Below are 20,501 nucleotides of genomic sequence, written 5' to 3'. Positions count from 1 at the left end.
GCTTAAAATAAATGCATAGAATAAAAACCCTACACGATTTTTAAAAGATAAAATGAAGTGATTTCACCTCATAGTCAACAATGCTGACAGGCCCCCTGATGACTTCTCAACTGTCAGGGGCGCCTTTGTGTGAAAGTTTGAGAAACTGGCCCTAAGGGGTGAAAGAGGTGAATAGAGGACGGAAGAGAAGGAAAAAAGGATGAAAGGGAAAAACGAGAAAGAAAGGCCCCAGAGGTGGGGGGAGTCAAAGAGAAACGAGAGAGGGAGTACAGTATTCACAAGTCATTTTCCTAAAAGTGTCTGTTCTCTCTCTTTTTCAGGCCCAGCAGGGCCCCACCGGGCCTGAACGACACAAGCACACAGGGGCCTTTACTTCCAGTCCCCACACGCTGGCTTTGCTGGGAAACCCAGCTCCCCCTTTTAAGAGAGCCCCACGGAAGGCATTCTCTCTTTTTCATCAGTTTCCTTTCCCTGGACATGATCCACATTAGAGACAGAGACATGTTGTTGTTGCTGTTTGTATTTTTCTCCAGGCAGACCCATAAAGCAAGTTTTTGCTGGGCATGTTATTTGCATGGTGAAAAGAATAAGCCATCTCCTTACTGAGGGAAACAGACATAGGGGCTGGGGTGGGCGGGGCTGGGCTGATGACCCGGCTTCCTTTCATGGCTGCAGGCGGAGGGGCAGGGCCCCTCTGCTGATGTGCGGGTGTCCTTCCCGGGGTGTGGGAGTGAGGGTGTCCTTCCCCGGGTGCGTGGGAGTCGGTGCTGCGCCAGGACTGCACTCGGAAGCGGCCTGTCCCTGTCCAGGCGTCTGCAGTGGATGGCAATGGCTTCGGGCCACAGATGGCAGGCAGGGCAGGCGTGTCCTCTGCGCTCAGTTATTGTCTCTGGTGTCCGAGGAGGCACTTCCGAACAAGATGTCACTGTCCTGGGACACGCTCAGCTGCGACTTGGTTTTGATGAGGAACTGCGCCCTCCGGAACATCACCCTCTCCTGCTCCTGCTTGAGCTCCAGGTAGGAGCGGGAGAAGGTGTGGAAGATGGAGGTGACTGGGAAGGCCATGAGCAGGATGCCGCTCAGGATGCTGCTCAGGGCCACCACCTGGCCCGGGGTGCTCCTGGGGACCATGTCGCCATAGCCCACCGTCGTCATGGTGATGACGGCCCACCAGTAGCAGGCAGGGATGCTGGTGAACTCGGGGCTGTCGGCCATCTCGTTCTCGATGACGTAGAGCAGGGGCGCGAAGAGGGCGATGGCCACGCAGAGGAAGAGCAGCAGGAGCCCGAACTCGCGGGTGCATCGGCGGGCCGTGAGCCCCAGCGTCTGCAGCCCCAGGGAGTGGCGCGCCAGGCGCATCACGTACAGGATGCGCAGCGCCCGCAGCACGCGCAGCACCAGCCCCACCTTGTCCAGGTAGCTGTTGCCCGCGCCGGGCTTGCGGCGGCCCGCAGCGGCGCCGTCCACCAGCAGCGTGATGTAGTAGGGCAGGATGGCCACCAGGTCGATCAGCGTCAGCGGGCTCCGCAGGAAGGCGAATTTGCTGGGTGCCTGAATGAGCCGTAGGAGGAACTCTAGGGAGAACCAGCCCACGCACACCGACTCCACGATGAAGACGTTGTGGCACATCTGGGAACAGTGGCCCTGGGAGAGAGGGGAAGGGACACCGGAGGGGTCAGCGGGTCCACCAGGGAAGGAGCGCGGAAGCTCTGCCCTGTGCCCTGCTGGGCTTCCCAGGCAGAAGGTGACCTCTCCAGGTTGAGTGGCCCCGGGTCCTCTCCCTAGTTGTGCCCACTCTGAGGCCTGCGGCACTAAGCACCATCTCTACTCTGGCTGCTCCTCATCTCTCTCTCCAGCCCCCACCTCGGCCCTGAACTCGACCCCCAACCGGCTGCCTCCCTGACGCCCCCACCTGGCTGTCTGAGGGGCATCCCGAACTTGCCATGGGATCCTGGTTTCCTCTGCCCACTGGTGGTTTCCCTCCCTCGCTTTTGGCAATCCCATCTTTCCAATTGCTTAGGACAAAAGACCTGGCGACATCCTTACCACCTTGTGTATAACTCCCAGGAAGTCTCTTCATTTAAAACAGTGCGAGAATCAGACCCACGGCCCACTGCTCCCCGGGCTACCGTTCTTTCTCGCCTGGACAGTTGCAGTCACCTCTCCAATGGGCTCCCTCATCCCTGCAGCCCATTTTCCACACATAGCCAGAGGGATCCTGTTCCTCCTCTGCTTAGCACCCTCCATGGCTCCCAATGGACTCTGAGGGATAGTCATGTTCAGTGCCCCCATCACTGCCCCGGGCAAATTTAGGCTAAGGCTGCCTCATCGAAGCTTTCAAAAGAGGCTGGAAATGTGCAGTTTTACATGAACTCTCCTGGTGATAAATGTTGGTGATAATGTTGGTTAAATAGATAAAATGTTGATTTAAGTCCTGGCGATAATTCAATGCAAAGAAATACTCTATGGTCCACGAAAACATATTTTTACTGGGTTTGGCATGCAGGCTGCCAGCTTGCCTCTCTGGTCTGCAATATAACTGGGTGGTAAACAGTCCTTGAGTGGATTTGGGCCTCATCCTTGAAGGGGCCTTTGGCAGAGAGGAGAGGCCAGCGTGGTTCCTGCCTGGGGCATCTTGGAGGTTCTGGGTTACGGCTGAGTTCGACACGTCCCACCTGAACAATTCTGTCTCTAGGAATATGTTAGAGGCTAGAGATATGAGCTAATACCTGGTGGGGCTTTAAGGTCTTAGACCTCTGGGATGGGAAGCCCCTTCCTCTGGGAAGCCTTCCTGGAGTGTGTCCCACTAAGTAGCTCCAGCATTGTCAGTGGGCCTGCCACACAGAGCCTCCTTAGCTTGTGTCTCATGCTTATGGTGATGGGGGGTGGCGCCACTAATCCATCCCAACCCCAATAGACTTGAAGCTCCTTGAGGTTGGAAGACTTGTCCTGGTCACCCTGTCTCCCCTGTAGTACCTGCATACAGTAGGCACTCAAATGTGTGCACAAGGAGCAAGTGAAGCAGTGAATCCCACTCTGGGCCCCAAAATGAAGTTGAAGAACAGCATTTTCACTGAATCCTTAAAAAGGCAAGGTATTATTATTTTTTCAAAAAGCAAGTATCAAAAGTCGAACAAAACAGTGGCTTTATTAGTATTTTCCTGATAAAATCACGATCAAAGATGTTGGAGCTGAGAAGAAACTTATACTAGGTACAGCAATTTCCAGACAGGTCTCAAATGGTGAGCATTTTCCCTTTTCTTTCTTTTTCTTCTTGACCATAATCCTTAAGAGAGGACTTTCTGCACACTCGCTATGCACCACTTCTAATCCCTTCATGCAGTGTGGACTCACTCAGCCCAATCACTTCTTTTGTGTTTTTTTTTTTTTTTTTTTTTTTTTGCTCTTGTTGCCCAGGCTGGAGTACAGTGGTGCAATCTTGGCTCACCACGACCTCTGCTTCCCAGGTTCAAGCGATTCTCCTGCCTCAGCCTCCCGAGTACCTGGGATTATAGGCATGTGCCATCATGTCTGGCTAATTTTGTATTTTTAGTAGAGACTGGGTTTCTCCATGTTGGTCAGGCTGGTCTCGAACTCCCAACCTCAAGTGATCTGCCTGCCTCAGCCCCTCAAAGTGCTGGGATTACAGTTGTGAGTCACCGCACCCGGCCCCAATCACTTCTAATCACTTCACGTGAACTCACTGAATCCTTGCAACACTGTGAGGTGGGCCTGTTCATACCCCCCCGGACAGGTGAGAAATCAGAGGCTCAAAGAGGTTAAGTAACTTGCCCACAGCTACTACCCACCTAGAGAGGAGAAAGCAGGATTTGAATTCAGGCTATCTGGCTCTAGTCCTGACCTCATCATCACTACCCCTCATGCTTATTAAAAGTTGATTTTACCAGCTGGGTGTGATGGCAGTTGCCTGTAGTCCCAGCTATTCAGGAGACTGAGGCAGGAGGAATGCTTGAGTCCAAGAGTTCGAGTCCAACCTGGGCAACATAGCAACACACCATCTCTAATTTTTTTTTTTTTCCCCCAGACAGAATCTCACTCTGTTGCCCAGACTGGAGTACAGTGGAGAGATCTTGGCTCATTGCAACCTCCACCTCCCAGATCGAAGCGATTCTCATGTCTCAGCCTCCCCAGTAGCTAGGATTACAAGTGAGTGCCAACACGCCCAGGTAATTTTTGTATTTTTAGTAGAGATGGGGTTTTGCCATGTTGGCCAGGCTGGTCTTGAACTCCTGACCTGAAGTGATCCACCTGCCTCAGCCTCCTAAAGTGCTGGGATTACAGGTGTGAGCCACCACACGTGGCCTAAAATTGTTTATCTAATTAAAAAAAGTTTAAAAAGTTAACTTTACTAGTTGAACGCTATTTTCTTAATACCCATTTAAAAATTCAGCTTATAAGCCAGGCATGGGGGCTCCCTTCCTCCACATACATAAGTGGAAAAATCCTGACACGGTGAGTACTTTAATGTGAAATTCGAGAGTGCATGTACATGAGACATGAGAATTGCTTCAATCTGGGAGGTGGAGGTTGCAGTGAGCCAAGATTGCACCACTGTACTTCAGTACAGTGTCATCTTAGCACTTTGGGAGGCAGAGGTGGGAGGATCACTTGAAGCCAGGAGTTTGAGGCCAGCCTGGGCAGCAAAGCAAGACCCTGTCTCCTAAAAAAATAAATAAATTCAATGTATACAAAAAATACCAGCAGCCCTCTGTGGATTATTAATGCAATAGCTATTGCTACTTCCTCCACATACATAAGTGGAAAAATCCTGATATGGTGAGTACTTCTAATGTTAAATACGAGAGTGCATGTAAAGCACTTAGCACATGCAGGGTATACAGTCAGTGCTCAAAAAATACTGGCTGGCATGATATTTACATTCATTTCGCACCATCATACCTGTTTCTCCACTGCCTATACAATTTGTACCTCTGAGACCTTTCGGTCTGTCTTGAAGCTTACAGAATCCCCATATATAGAGAAGGAGTCACCAACTCAAAGGCCCATGGTCTCATACACAAGGAGACTGAACTGGGCCCCTGTGGACTTGGCTGTCCCCAGGAGCTGCCGTGTAGGACTGCAGGTTGGTGTGTATGTTGGCAGTGGTGGGGGAGGGGAGGGACCCAACCTTAGAATTTTTTTTTTAATTTTATTTTTTAGAGATGGGGTCTTACTCTTGCCCAGGCTGGAGTGCAGTGGTGTGATCACGGTTCACTACAGCCTCACCTCCAAGGCTCAAGCAGTCCTCCTGCCTCAGCCTCTCAAGTAGCTGGGACTACAGGTACAAGCCACCACACCTGGCTAATTAAAAAAATTTTTTTTGGTTTTGTTTGTTTTGTAGAGACAGGGTCTCACTACATTGCCCAGCATGATTTTGAACTCCTGGGCTCTAGCGATCCTTCTGCCTCCAGCTCCCAAAGTGTTGGGATTATAGGCATGAGCCACCATACCTGGCCTGATCTTATGATTTTTAAAAGAAGCTGAGATTTTGAATTTTTATGTGAAAAACCGTCACTTTTAATGTTGGCAATCAAGTCAAATTTTTGGGAAACCGTGTTTCCCAAATCACATAGTCCGGTGGGGCTATATTAGGTCCCCAAGCTGCCACGTGGGAGCCATATTTCCATGCTTACAAACACAGACTGGACTTAGACCTGGGGTTGGGCAGTGTCCTCAAATACCGAGTGGGTGTGAAAACACTTCCCCCACAGGGTTGCTCCAGGGAGCTTCCCAGGGCTCTTATCATTCCCTGGGGAGATAAGACGTAGGTGGCACATGCAGCCCAGTTCCCAGCTCCCGTGAACTCCCAGATGAGTGGGAGCCCTTAGACTGTAGCACACACCCCATGTCAGGCGCTAGAGTAAATAAACTTTCCATTCATTCTCTTATGTAACAAAAAGAAATGCTCACCATTTGTAGACACACATGTACCCATCAGTAAAAATTATCTTCAGGACCCAGAAAATGTGTCTGGGCTACTATGATGCAAAGGATTAGGAAGGTTGAGAAAGAGCCAAGTAGTTGAGATAAATTTGATGATCTATGTAATATGCTTCGCTCAGGGCCAGGCACGTCAAAAATCATGCCATCCATTTATCCACTCATTTGTTCGTTCAACAGATAGTGGTTGAGTGCCTGTTTGTGCTGGACACTGTTCTAGATACTGGCAAGGGAGAGTGCAGTGGCAGGCACAGTGGAGGCCAGGACAGGCACAGGAATGGACCCCCATGCGCTCACATATTAACAGGGAGGCAGACCATGCACACAAACATTCCTGATGTCAGGAGGGACCAGGGATACTATTCAGCCAGTGTGCAATCAGGGGAGGCTTCCTGGAGGAGGTGACAATGCTCAGCGTCCCTTCCCTCATGGTGGCGCATCTCCCCGCGGGGCGTGGGCTCTTACCTGCTCCTCCTCCTCCCTCAGGCTGGGCAAGGTGCTGACGGAGAGGTTGACGGCGGTGACGGTCACGAAGAGCACCGACAGGCAGGCGAACACCTTGCCGGGCAGCCCCGAGTGCGGCCTCTCCACCATATCGCGCAGTCGCCGCATGCAGCGCCCCAGGCGGCCTTCGCCCTCGGCCGGGCCCTCGCTGTCGCGGCCCTCGCTGTCCAGCACATCGTCCTCTTCCTCCCGCTCCACCATCTCCGCGAACTCCTCGATCTTCTGCAGGTAGCGGCGCTTGCAGCAGCCGTCCAGGTGGTCCTCCGCAATGCCCCAGTACAGCAGCTCCTCCTGGAAGGACAACGCGCACATCTCGCGCAGCAGCCGCAGCTTGCCCGCGCGCAGGAAGGTCAGGATGGTGCCGAAGGCCCCCGGGTTGCGGTCGAAGAAGAACTCGTTGCAGGTGACGTCGTAGTCATCGCACACGTTGAGGATGTCGTCGAAGTTGGTGCAGGCCTTGAGCTGGCCCAGGCGCGTCAGCGGGAACTCGTCCAGCGTGGTCCAGGGCAGTGAGTACTTGATGCCGCCCACGTTGATGATGATCCGACGGCGGCGGTCCTCGGGCTGGCAGCCTTGGGGGGGCTCATCTTGCGGCCGCAGCCGCTGCGCCCGGCGGTAGAACGCGCCCTTGATGGCCTGGCGCTGCGGGAGGAAGGCCGGGTGGAAGGAGGCGTCCGAGGTGCAGCTCAGCGCGCTGTAGTCGTAGTCAGAATTGTCTCCCGGTAAGAGGGTCATTTTGAGCCTTCACATCCCTCTCGGGCCTGTGGGGAGAAGGGAGGAAAGACCCTTAGTGACCACCCTTAGCTTCACCTTGTTGAGAATGCAGACGCCGCAGATACTCAGTTAGGGATGGAATCTTTGTCCCCCACATCCATAGGCTGCAGCCCTTAGCCCTGCATGGCATGGTATTAGGTGGTGGGGGCTTAGAGATGTGATTTGGTTCAGATGTGGTTATGACAGCAAAGTCCCCACGATGGGATTCGTGTTCTTATAAGAAGAGGAAGACAGGCCGGGCGCAGTGGCTCATGCTTGTAATCCCAGCACTTTGGGAGGCTGAGGCGGGTGGATCACCTGAGGTCAGGAGTTTGAGACCAGCCTGGCCAACATGATGAAACCCTGTCTCTACTAAAAATAGAAAATCTAGCTAGGCATGGTGGCATGCACCTGTAATCCTAGTTACTAGGGAGGCTGAGGCATGAGGATCACTTGAATCTGGGAGGTGAAGGTTGCAGTGAGCTGAGATTGTGCCACTGCACTCCAGCCTGGGTGACAGAGCAAGACTCCATCTCAAAAAAAAAAAAAAAAAAAAAAAAAAGGACACCAGGGCTTTCTCTCTGCCATGTGAACACTCAGGGAGGCATCTAAGTGTGAAGCCTGGAGGAGAGCGCTGCTGGCACCCTGCTCTTGGACTTGCAGCCGACAGAACTGGGAGAAATAAGTGTTGCTGAAGCCACCCAGTCTGTGGTATTAATATTTGGTTACATCAGCCTGAGCTGACAAAGACATTCACCTAATAGTGAAATAGCAACAATATTGTTCAGCATCTCCCAGCCTTCGCGATTCTCCCATATCCATCTATGCACTGGGGATGCAGCCATGTGCAGAATGTGAAGGGGGTCTCTGATCCCAGGCAGCTGACATCCTAGTGGATTTTCAGGCGACACATGTACTGTTATTTACTTAACATTTTATTTTAAATTAACCTTTTTTTTTGGTATTTATTTGGCTTGGAAAAACAATTTAGTGTAGACTTACAGTTCTCATAGGGCTGATTTTGTCTCTCAAAAGACATGTAGCAATGCCTGGAGGCATTTTTGCTGGTCATGACTGGGGATGCTATTGACATTTAGTAGGTAGAGGCCTGGGAATGCTGTTGCATGTCCTACAATGCACAGGACAGTCCCCACAACAGACATTTATTAGCTCCCAAATGTCCTTAATGCTGTGGTGGAGAAGCCTGGTTAGTGGTTATGAACATAGACTTTGGAGTCACACAGCCTAGGCAAATGACTCAACCTTGGTGTGTCTCAATTTCCTTGTCTGTAAAATGGGTACAGCCACATGACCTATTTGATAAGATTACTAGGAGGTCTAAGTGAATTATGTACATAGGAGCATTTAATGCAGTGCCTGGCACATAGTAGGTACTCAGTAATTATTGTCTATTATTACTATTATTTTTGAGACAGAGTCTCACTCTATTGCCTAGGCTGGAGTGCAGTGGCACCATCTTGGCTCACTGCAACCTCTGCACCTTGGGTTCAAGCAATTCTCGTGCCTCAGCCTCCCGAATAGCTGGGACTACAGGTGTGCCACCACACCCGGTTAATTTCTGTATTTTTAGTAGAAATGGTTTTGCCATGTTGGCCAGGCTGGTCTTGAACTCCTGACCTCAGGTGATCTGCCCACTTTGGCCTCCCAAAGTGCTGGGATTATAGGTGTGAGCTACCGCGCCTGGCCTATTATTATTTATCTTAAAGGGATAACTTATATTGTTTCCATTAATGGAAAACAGGTATCACTTGCCATAAATCAGAAGCAACGGACAAAGAAATGCACAGCTATGAAAGAAATGCCACGTTTGCTCAGGTGACGCAAACATCACCTTGAGGATGGATGCAGGGGTGAGCTGGACAGTCACGTTCATCCAGGAAGCCTTCCTTGGCTCTTCCAGCTAAATTGAGCACCCCTCCCCTTACAACTGGTGCATCTGTCTTCACAGCACTTACCACCCAGTTCTAGAATTGTCTGTGTGCAAGCCTGGCTCCTTCATTAGGGAGCCTGCTCCCTGGGGGAAGAAACGTGCTTCAGTCATCTCTGAATCCCTGTGCTCAGCACTGTAAGGGCTCAAAGAAGTGCTTGCTAAATGAGTACATCTCCTGTTGATGAGACCAACATGATAAGGCGACTTCTGGGGAACTGAGGTCAAAATATTAACTCACATGGACTCCTTCCTTCCCTACCCTCAAGGCTAACGGTTTGCGCTACTGGAACAAGATTGTTTATTCATTACCAGTTCATGGGCTGTATTTGGTTCACAGATATTTTGCTTGGCTTGGAGAAGTTTTTGAAAGTTGAGAAATTTCATGTAAAAATCCATATCCTTGGCTTCTCTTAAAAAATCAGGATATCTGGCAACACTTGGCCTAAACGCCAACTGAGAAATGGCTACCCCTTTAGGCAGCACATACTCCAATCCACCACAGTTCCCACCGCCCCCCACTATTGTCTTCCTAACGCCCACTCTATTCCACTCACATGTGTTTCCTTCCCGGCCCTATAGGCATTTGAGTTTGAGACCCGTAGATTACAGCTACAGAGCTCTCTGGAATTAAGCTGATGCACAGAAAACTTAGTAGGAGTCAAATACTCTGCTTTTAAAAATCACCAGCCCTCGGCCGGGTGTGGTGGTTCAGGCCTGTAATCCCAGCACTTTGGGAGGCCAAGGTGGGTGGATCATGAGGTCATAAGATCGAGACCATCCGGGCCAACATGGTGAAACCCCATCTCTACTAAAAATACAAAAATTAGCCAGGTGTTGTGGCGCATGCCTGTAATCCCAGCTACTCAGGAGGCTGAGGCAGGAGAATCACTTGAACCTGGGAGGCGGAGGTTGCGGTGAGCTGAGATTGTGCCACTGCATTCCAGCCTGGTGACACAGCAAGACTGTCTCAAAAAAAAAAAAAAAAAAAAAAAAAAAAAAAAAAAAAAAATCACTAGCTCTCTCCCTAGACAAATCCCCGATGGAATCAAGTTGGTAAAAGTCTATCAATTCCACATGGAAACCCATTTCTAATACTTAAATATGGGTCGGTGGTGTGGGCATGTTCAGGAATACACCCGCTCATGCACACACACATACACAAACACATGTACAAATGAATGAGAAAGTGTTTTAATAGGTGCTGGAAGGAGAGGCAGGGTGTTTCACACTTAAAAGGGCCTCCTTCCTAAGAGGAATTGCTTTACAAAAGCACATCATCCCTCTGCTACTCACTGATCTTTGGGGAAGGCCACAATTGCATAGATCAGGGTTTGGAAAACTAGGGTACACCTGTGTTTAAAAGAAAATGATTTGATTTTAGACGGTGAGAGTGTTTTTAACTTCACCTAAAATTGGAACCCATCTCCTCAGGCAGAGCCTGCCAGGATCCCTTGGAGGCGTGGGAATAATCCCTTTCAGGCACTTTCCTTGGTGATCTCTCTTTTCAGCTCTGCTGTTTCATCTTTGCTACCACAGACAAGAGAAAAAATGACATTCTGTTTGGCAAGAATGGCGATGGAGGTAAAGGGAAAGTGCCTCACACAAGCCCTGGAGGGCTCTAGTGAATCTCCATGGCTTTAATCACCTCTTCTTTTTAGGAATTTCTTCTTTCAACCCTCCCGGCTTTCCCTCCAGCAGAAAACTCCCCCAATTAGCGATTTATTTCCTTCACGCCCTGCCCCCATGTGAGTTTCCTGTGTGGAAAGTGATCCTGTCTCGGCAGCACGGGGAGTATGGAGAGGCTGATGCTACTCGGAGGGTAATAAACACAGTAACGACCTTGTTCTCAAAGCCAGAGTTCCCTGGGGAGATGCCGAGGCCGGAACTTGCTAAAGGAAGAACAGGCATATTTTTCCATGGCCTTTGGTCTTGCAGATACCCGATCTGCTGTGAGATGGACGGCTCAGCACCTCTAGACCCTACACTAAAGTTCATAAATCAAAGAGGCCCCAAAACCTGGGCTTCTGAAAAATAATGCTGCTTTTCACCCAGCCTGACATCCTCACAAGAAAATTTTTATTTCTCCATGGTGTTAGTTCTGTGAGTTCTACAGCATGGTGGGTTTTAGTGATTTTGCCTCCGAGGGTCTATGGATGCTTGGGGAGAGGAAGCTGTTTGAGGCAGAGGCTGCGATGGGGGCGGTGAGGCGAAGTCCGGAGGCAGGTGTCATTCATTCATTCATTTGCTCATTTATTCAATAGTTACTGAACACTCACCACGTGTCAGACTCAGACTCTGTGTTAGAGCCGGAGACACGGCAGAGAACCAGACAGACCCAGCCCTTGTCCTCACGGAGGTGACCTTCTGGTGGGAGAGACTGCTTCCAAATGAGCACACAAGTCATTTCAGGCTGCAGCGACTGCCCTGTTGTTGACAGAGCAAGGGGAAAGATGGAGAATGACTACTGCGGGATGTGGGGCAACACTGGCTGGAGGGGTGAGGAAGGGCTTCTTGGAGGAGGGGACATGGGGCTGAGCCGCATGGATGGATCCAGCTCTGTAAGGACCTGGCAGAGGGAGTGGCAAGAATTTTCTCCCTGACTTGGGGGTGGGCTTGGATGATCAAAGACCAGAGAAGGCCGAGCACAGAGCGAGGGGAAGCTGGGAGAAGAGGAGGGGGGCAGGGGCTAGGTGCAGCAGGGCCCAGGGACTGACAATAAGGAGCTGGGGCTTATTCTGCAAGGGAAAAGGAGTCCATGTGCACCTGCCAGGTCAGTGGACAGCACATGGGCTGGGGAACCCAGGCTGGAGGCTATGGAAGTCATTGTGGAAATGACTCAGGTTTGCAGCGGTGGAAGTCCTGGAGAACGGGAGGGATTTGGGATGAACTTTGGAGGAAGAGCCTTCAGGACTGGCTGAGGAATGGGGCCTGGGGGAGCGGGAAAGGGAAGCAGGATTCCAAGGGTACCATTTACCGAGACTACCGATAGGTGGCGCTATGGTGAGCTGAGTCAGAGGAAGCCGTTCCTGGCTGTGGGACGATGGACAGAAGAGGATGCCGGCAAAATCCAGGAGGGAGGGCGGAGATGGGTGTTTCCCAAGGATGGTGCCAGATCATCAATGCTGAGCGGATGTGTGTGTGTTTGCGGGGGGGGGGGGGGGGGGGAGGGTGTTACCTGGCAGCTTTGACCTGGCTAGACTGGCAAGGGCAGGGGGGCCACCGGATAGCAGAGCTATGGTGAAGCCAGAGGCAGAGGCCTCACCTGTGCCCTGTGTCCGGTAACCACTGAAGGTGCATCACATCAGGCCAGAGTGGTCAGTGCAGGGCACATGGTAGGCAGAAAAATGTCCCCACATTCCCCTTGATGCCCATGTCCTAATCCTAATCTCTGCAACCTATGACTGTGTTAGACTGCATCGCAAGGAGGAATGAAGGTTACAAATGGAATTAAGGCTGCTAATCAGCTGACCTGAGATAGGAAATTATCTTGGATGATCTGGGCGGGCCCAGTGTAATCAACAGGGTCCTTATTTGTGGAAGAAGCAGCAAGCAGGAGGCAGAGCGGCAGAGGGCTGTGGCATGAGAATGACTCCACTGGCCACTGCTGGCTTTGAAGATGGAGGAAGGGGCCATGAGTCAAGGAATGCAGGTGACCTCCAAAGGCTGGAGGAGGCAAGGAAATGAGCTCCCTGGAGCCTGCAGAAAGGAGCATAGCCTTACCAATACTCAATATTAGCCCAGGCAGACCCATTTCCAACCTCTGACTTTCAGACCTGTAAAATAATACAATTGGGCTGTCTTAAGCCACTCAGTTTGTGGTAATTTGTGACAGTTGCAATAGGAAATGGGATGCTGAGGCCGGGCATGGTGGCTCACGCCTGTAATCCCAGCACTTTGGGAGGCCAAGGCGGGCGGATCACTTGAGGCCAGGTGTTTGAGACCAGCCTGGCCAACGTGGTGAAACCCCATCTCTACTAAAAATACAAAATTAAGCTGGGCGTCGTGGAGGGCGCCTGTAATCCCAGCTACTGGGCAGACTGAGGCAGGAGAATCACTTGAACCTGGGAGGCAGAGGTTGCAGTGAGCGGAGATGGCGCCACTGCACTCCAGCCTGGGCGACAGAGCAAGACTCTGTCTTGAGGAAAAAAAAAAAAAAAAAAAAAAGGATGTTGAAAAAAAGCTGGTTCTGGTTCTGCTCCAGCTCAGGGGACAATGTGCCAACCACCCCAAGCTGAGGAAGCAGAAGGGCGCACAGGCTTTAAAATCAGGAGACCTGGGTTCAAGGCCAGTTGCTCTGTGACTTTCGGCAAGTCATGCCCTACCCCTGAGACTCAGTTTCTTTATCTGTATAATGAGGCTATAAACAGCTCCTGCCTCCGTGAGTTATGGTGAGGACAAAAGCAGATGGCATAGGTGATACGCTTGGCTCCATGCCTGATACTCAGTGAACCCTCAGTAGTTGCCTCGGAATTCTCAGGAGCTACGAGAAGAGTCGGCTGCCCTGCTCCCTGCTTCCCAAGAGAATCTTCTTTTCTGACCTGACTCACCGGGATTTGGGTCCAGCATCATCTGACCCCTGGATCCCATTGCTGGAGGGTGTGCGGGCTGGCCAGCTCTCTGGGAAAGCCACTGGGTGGTAATGAGGGAAATGAGGATGCCGCTGCCCTGTGACCCAGAATCCCACTTCTGGGTATATTTCCCAGACCTGGGACCACAAAGGTTGTGGCAGACATTGTCAGTAATAAATTATTTGCACTCAAATCCTTCACTCAGGGTTTGCTTCTGAGGAACCAGATGGAAGACAGTAACAAACAAGGTACAAGAATGTGTGTTCTGTGTTGTTTAAGGTACCAGGAGGTCCCCTAGCATCCATCCCCAGGGGAGTGGACAGGCAAGTTTTCATGGAGGCAGATTTTGGAATCCTGCAGATTGCCCAGGCATCAGAAGCAATGGACTGGGTGGAAGTTTAGCAACACATTTAGGTCTTAAAAACAGTGTGCCGAGTGGAAAAAGAAACAGAAGTTTCTAGCACTGTGCTATTTATGTAAATGAACACACACACATTACATATTTTACAAGGTCTCAAGCACATGTGAGGATCTATATCAACCACATGGAGGGTGCCTGGAAGGGCAAAGGAAGGGGAAGAAGCATGGAGATTGGAAAATAGAAGAAAAATGAGTAAGATGAGACAGCCTGGCACAGGCCAATGAGGAGGCGTGCTGGGAAGCGGTGTGGTTTGTACAACTCCTGGTTTTAACTCAGGTTTAAAAAGAAAAATGAAGAGCACAAGAACAACAGAACCTTCTGAATTGCTCGGGGTGCTTCGTGGAGATACAGATTCCTGGGACCCTCCCTTCCCAGTGGGAATGCCTGAAGGGGAGGCCCAGGAATTTTTACAGGCTCTCCTGGAGATTTGGTGTGAGGGAGGGGACTGGGAATGCCTGGAGCTCTCCCGGGGGCTGGAGGCACAGGAGATGCTCTGGGCTTTGGCCAGGACTCCCTTGCCCAATGTGTCAATCTCCTAGAGGCTCTGGAAGGCTCTGTGAGTCCCGCTTCATTGGAGAAATGGAATCCCTTCTGGTTCGTGAGAAAAATCTTCTGCACTGGGGCTGCCTTGATCAAATTTCCATTCAGGAGCCCAGAGATCCACTGACACTCGCCTTGCAATTTTTGTATCCTTCCTTTAAGGAAAAAGGTGATGCTTATAAGCTATGGCTGAGGGCTGAGAACATACTTCCAAAGATAAATGATCATTGAGACCATAAGGCGTTCTGAGTGGCAGTTGTCATGTGACCACCCTGAGGTCAGCACATGACTGAGGGTACAGGTGCAGGACCTGTGCGGTGGGTTTGGGAGGGCGGAATGGGATGGAGTGAAGGTCCAAGCCAGGGTGGCTAGCCGCCCCTGCTGCTGCTGCTGCTAATAACCCTGTGGCCTGAGCAGGCCATCACACCCACTGAGCCGCTGGCCTCTCTGAGCCTGCCTCCTCCCCTAGAAAATGGGGATAAGATTGCCGACCTCACAGGGCTATTATGGGGATCTGGTGAACGGAGGTTTGCTGCAGGGATGAGCAGTGTCACCGGGCCTCCTGTCCCCATGGCTACATTCCATCGGGGCAAGAAATGGTTCTACAAATGGTCCTGGGCCGACCCCAACTGCTTTCAGGTCTCCCTCCGGGGTTCCAAAAAACTGCGGGCCTCTCTGGACTCTGTTCTTTCTGTCTTATGCTTTCCGTCCCTCTTCCAAGTGGCAGTGGGGAATGCAGAGAGAGTGCTAAGTGCACAAAGTGTTATAAATAGCAGCAACCACAGCCTCCCTCCACTGCAAACTCACTAAGTGCCAGGTGCTGTGCTAGAGACTTAATTGCATGAGTCTCCATCCTTTCCTAAAAAGGTGGGCATTATCACTAATATCCCCACTTTATAAATGAAGAAACTGAGGCTCTGAGAAGTGAAAACTTATGTCTGGCAAGAAGCGATGAAGCCAGAATTAAACTAGGTCTGTGGGACTCCAGGCCAAACCTCTTTGACCCCTGCCTTTTACTGCCTCCTTGAACCACTTGTTCCTTTCGGGGAGCTGGGGTGATGTCTCCACCCCTTGCAGTGAATCAAGGACTGGGTTTCTAGTCTGTATTTCATATGGACAAGATTTTGGAATGTTTTTGAGGATGGGGAGAAGCAGGTAATTGTCTATGGCTGGGGAAACGTATTTATCACTATTAAAAAATCGACAAAACCCCTAGTTTTGCCAAACTCAGGGTTGCCATTTTGGCCTCTGGGAAGGAGATGTTGGCGATGGAGGCAGAGGCTGCAGTCGTCTCCAGAAGCCCTGCGGACGCCTTGATTTTGACCCAGTGAGTCTCATGTGGTCTTCTGAGCTCCAAAAACTATGAGACAATAAATTCAGGCTGGGCGCAGTGGCTTTTGCCTGGAATCCTAGCACTTTGGGAGGCCAAGGTGAGAGAACTGCTTGAGTTCTGGAGTTCAAGACCAGCCTGGGCAACAGAATGAGACCCTGTTTCTACAATTAAAAAAAAAAATTAGCTGAGCGTGGTGGTGTGTACCTCTAGTCCCAGTGACTCAGGAGGCTGAGGCGGGAAGAACACTTGAGCCCAGGAGGTCAAGGCTGTGGTGGGCCATGATAGTGACACTACACTCCAGTTGGGTGATAGAGCAAGACACTGTCTTCAAAATAAATAAATAAATAAAATAATAATGATCACGAATTTGTATTGTTTTAAGCCACTAAATGTATGCAAGTATGTGAAAGGAGGAAATTAACACAGCCTCCAAGGCAACTTTCCAGAAGGAAAGCATTTCTCTCCTGCACTCTGCAGGCTTTGGTTTCTCTCTCGTACCATGCCTCTCAACCTTGCCATTCCCTCACTCCCGGTGGGTGTCTCGGGGACCCGTCCATCTCTCTCCATGCCACTCTTTCCCAGGCTCTGCAGTGTTTCATTGCCAGTATAGCTTCATCTGTCAGGATTAGGGCTCCTGGCCGGCCGACTCAGAGGCGGTTCAGGCTGCATTAATCCTCAATTAAAACGTTAATCAAAATGGATCCAACTATTAGCCTGGCCCGGGTCCTGGCATGTTAGATTTCTGAGAGCTGCTGTGCCCTGGTGGAGAATCTGTCTTTCTTAGCCACCTACTGTCTGTTCTCGCCATAGTCCCACCACCCTGGGCCTTGGCCCAGCCTCCTGAAAGCTGGGGCCCAAGTTCCTGGGGAGATTATGCGCTGGGAGCTGGGCTCTTCCCTCCATCCTTCACTTGCCCCCAAATGAGAAAAAGTGCCACTGTCCCTCCCCGCTATAAAAAAGACAGGCTGCCTCCGGAGCCTCCCTGCTGTGCTGCAGGCAAGCAAAATAACACCAAATGCACGTTTACGTTTGCCTTCCTCCATGGGGAGGTGTTTGGGGGACTGGAGCCAGAAGATCCTTTTCTCTTTGCCTCTTTATAGCTCAAAATTAAGCAGAGAAGCAGGCTTGGGGGAGCAGTGGGGACCTCGGGACGGCAGGAAGGGAGACACCTGCTTACCGGAGTCCTCTGGAGGGAGAGCACGATTGGACCTTCCTGGGGAGGTGTGGGTGTGAGACTGAAGACTCACCTCAGGGCAAGGGACGGTCTTAGGCACAATTCAGATCCTATTTGTAGCAAAGTCACTTCATTTCTGATTTTGTTAATCAAATACGGTCTGCTGGATGACAAAAATGGTCCACAGCGATGGAGTGCTTCAGCTAGATTCTTCGCCTCTCCCTTTTTATTAATTCTACTTAAAGGGGCTTTACCAGCTGCCATTTTTCACCCAAGGGCTCCATTTCTGGGCTTAATGGATCAACCAAGAGTAGATTCCTGTACTCCTAGACCTCTAGCAACAGGCAATGTTGACTCTTCATCAACATTGGAAAGCAGGGTGGAGAAAGGACAGCTGAGCCAAGGTACCTACTGAGGCTCCAGGAGGTGAGTTCCTGGGAGCTGGTTTGAGTCACTTAGCCCTGTATCCAGCACACATCTCTTTGTTCTTCTGTTTCCTGAGGCATCTCCCTTCCCTCTTGCCAGAGCCCAGCTGTGCGTCTGGTGCAGAGAATTCAAAGTGGTGCTCAGATCTGTACCAACCAGGCTCCAGGACAAGCTTTGAGAAAGTCTTTGGGGATGGGGAGAAGCAAGTAACCTCTGCCTCCACTGTCACATCTCCCTCCCGGAGGCCAAAAAGGCAACCCCGAGTTTGGCAAAACTAGGGGTTTTGTTGATTGTTTTACTCCCACGGCTTGAGATCCCAGGCTGTAGGCTGTGAGCCTGGGCTCTCAGGTCTCAGGAGAAGAACCTAGATTGCCTCGTTTCCAGTGCGCTTGCAGTTCCCTGCAGGTTAGGAGTGTCCCATGACAGACATCTTTCCACTGGAACGGGCTGGCTTCGAGAATGACTGAGGAGGGTGATCCCTAGGGACCAGCGCTTGCCTGTTTTTCAAACACACCTTCCCTCCCTCCCCTCCTAGCAGGTGACTGCAGAGCTCCAAAAGCTGGAGGAGGCACAAGTAGAGCTCAGGTCTGGCAGAGCCTGAAAAATCCCCCAAAGAAGGACAGCATGCCCTAGCCACAGTGCCCACCGCATGGCCCCAGTCAGCAGTGCCAAACTTTTCTTGGACATGTGCTGCCGGTGAGGCTCTCCATAGGGACTCTGCCATCATGGGTATGGGGGTAGCAAATACACACTGATGAATAAACCTCTGCTCAGATTCATAGGGCAGGAGCTTCCCCCAACCCACAATGAATCAGACCAGTTCCTGCTCCCTCCTCTCACTTCCCCCTGTACTTATCTCAGGGAGTCAGCCAAGGGGGTGGGGGCGTATGTGTCTGTCTTCCTCTTCTATGTGTCTGTCATTTACCTGGGTAACTTTGGTGCCTGACACCCTTTAAGGACTTAATAACAGCAAGTGCTTAAGAAAATGCCTGCTGAATGCACAACTTAACTCATAAACCCCATTGGTGGGCACCTGCATTCCTCAGTAATGTTGGATCAGTGTTTCTCAACTCCTCCCCACCCTACCCCATCACCCGCCCCTAAGGAGCTTTGAAAAGATCTTTTCTTCCTATTCTAGAACCAATTCCAGCTTCCACGCCTCCCACCTTGAGAATGAATGCATTAGATGAACCAAGACTTCTGCCTATACACATGGGCTGCTACAGTTGGCCACCCCAGCAGTCTGCGACCTCCCAAGGGGGGGCCTGGGTCTTAATCCTTACTTCTCTCTAAGCTGCTTGAAGGGTGCCCCCATTCTATCCTGCCCCCATCCCATCCCTCTTCACTTCTCCCCAGGATAGCACCTCCATAAATGTTTGTGAACTGAATGAATGAGTGTTGAGCGCCTGGCATGATGAGCTGCTCATAATAGGTGCTCAACCGATCTTTGTCCAATCTATGAATGAATGAATGAACTTCACCCTTTCCTTCCAGAGGTTCCTCCAGGCTGAACCTCTCTCCCATATGGAAACCCTAGGGCTGAGACCACCACCTTCCTACCAGTTACTGGGGTGCCTAGTGAACTGTCTCAGTATCCCCAGCACGTAGCACACAGTAGGCGCTCAATAAATGCTTGTTATGTTCATACTTAATGACTGACTCAATCAGGCCCATGGTGGGGGTGGAGGGGGGTTCCATACCGTGTCTAAGGATGCAGTGAATGAGCAAGTGACAGACATCCCCCCACCCCAATCCCTAACTCTCCCTCCTCCCGGGATCCGGGGAGAAATCTCGGTCCAGAGCCGGGACGCGCCCCTGCCGGGGTCACCGCGGCGGCGAACGTCCCGGACTTCGCATCCCGGGGACCCCTTGGGAAGAACCGAAGCCCGATCTGCACCTTGGCCGTAGCAAGCGCGCTCCACGCCGCCACCAGCGGGGGCTCCCGGGTCCTCTGTCGCCCTGGCCTCCCCGCAGGCGGGTTTCGAGGCCCCCGCAGGGAGTTCAGGGCCACGGCCACGTGCAGCCGCCCCCGAGCCCCAGTTTGCAGGCTCGGGGTCCGGCCCGCGCTTCGGTGGCGCCCGGCGAGGCTGCAGCGCGCAAAGTTCCCACCTCAAGTTCCCGTCGCGGCGTCCCCGCCTCGGAGTTGGCCCGGCCGCGGCTTCCGTCCCCCGGCTGCCCACAGGTCCGGGGCAAGGACGCGAGAGGGGCCTGGAAGCCGCCCGGGGCGCCTGCTGTGCCTCCCGGAGCCGCCGCCAAACTTCGGTCCCCGGGCCCGGCTCAGCTCCCGCCCTCGGAGCCACGGCCGCCCCGTCTCTGCCTCCCGGTCCCCGCCGGGCTCCGAGTGCGCCGGGAGCGCGGCGCGGCAGCCGCCGAGGGAGGGAGCGGGGCAGGAGGCGGGACGGAGGGAGGGGACTGAGCGCTGGGCGGGGAGAAGGGGCGGGCAGCCGAGAGCGCGGCGCCGGGCCTTGCCCGGCTTCGGGACAGTGGCAGCGGCGCCACCGTCACGGGGCGTCCAGGCACCCAATCGGGACCCCGCACCTTGGATCCGGGGTCCTTGGCGCGCCTGCTGGATTGCGCTCCTCGCGGCACGTTCCTGAGCCCGCGTCCGGGACGGCTCGTGCTATGCCCTCCCTTTCGTTGCCTTCTTCCCGGTCTGTTTTCCTAGGAGGGCCCACCCTGCGGCCCCTTCGCCTGCACGCGCCAGCCTTTAAGGTCCACGCGCTCCGCTGCCCTGGAGCTTCACGCACCAGGCGGCGCGGCAGCCTCCTCGGGTCGTGCGCCCTGTCAGCTTTCCCCGCGGTCCAAGTGCGCCGGTGGTGCCGGGTCCGGGCCCCTAGCAACACCGCCCCAGCGTCTACATGTGCCAGATA

The 20,501-nt window shown here is 52.2% G+C and overlaps 1 protein-coding gene across 3 annotated transcripts; it reads right to left on the bottom strand.

Moving 5' to 3' along the window:
* Positions 1 to 502: 502 nt before the first annotated feature.
* KCNG1 (potassium voltage-gated channel modifier subfamily G member 1) lies at positions 503 to 20,029 on the bottom strand. 3 transcript variants are annotated; one of them, XM_008014059.3, is made up of 3 exons: positions 19,741 to 20,029; positions 6,427 to 7,226; positions 503 to 1,644 (listed from the first exon to the last, which is right to left on the bottom strand). In XM_008014059.3, the coding sequence occupies exons 2-3, from the start codon at positions 7,198 to 7,200 to the stop codon at positions 877 to 879; spliced, it is 1,542 nt and encodes a 513-aa protein (XP_008012250.1). In that variant the 5' UTR covers positions 7,201 to 7,226; positions 19,741 to 20,029; the 3' UTR covers positions 503 to 876. The 3 variants fall into 3 exon arrangements, with proteins under 3 accessions (XP_008012250.1, XP_008012258.1, XP_037838567.1); XM_008014067.3 differs by lacking the exon at positions 19,741 to 20,029 and adding an exon at positions 19,529 to 19,697; XM_037982639.2 differs by lacking the exon at positions 19,741 to 20,029 and adding an exon at positions 11,446 to 11,586.
* Positions 20,030 to 20,501: the final 472 nt, after the last annotated feature.

The sequence above is a fragment of the Chlorocebus sabaeus genome, chromosome 2 (assembly GCF_047675955.1).
Source record: "Chlorocebus sabaeus isolate Y175 chromosome 2, mChlSab1.0.hap1, whole genome shotgun sequence".
Taxonomy (NCBI): domain Eukaryota; kingdom Metazoa; phylum Chordata; class Mammalia; order Primates; family Cercopithecidae; genus Chlorocebus; species Chlorocebus sabaeus.
Note: the sequence above shows the minus strand (reverse complement) of the source record. Positions and strands in the feature narration are given on the sequence as shown.

Bases quoted from the DNA above. Each gene is read 5' to 3' on its own strand.
- KCNG1 (XM_008014059.3), bottom strand. From the start codon at position 7,200: ATGACCCTCTTACCGGGAGACAATTCTGACTACGACTACAGCGCGCTG. The intron at 1,645-6,426 runs GTAAGAGCCCAC...CCTCTCTCCCAG, and splicing joins TGAGGGAGGAGGAGGAGCAG to GGCCACTGTTCCCAGATGTG.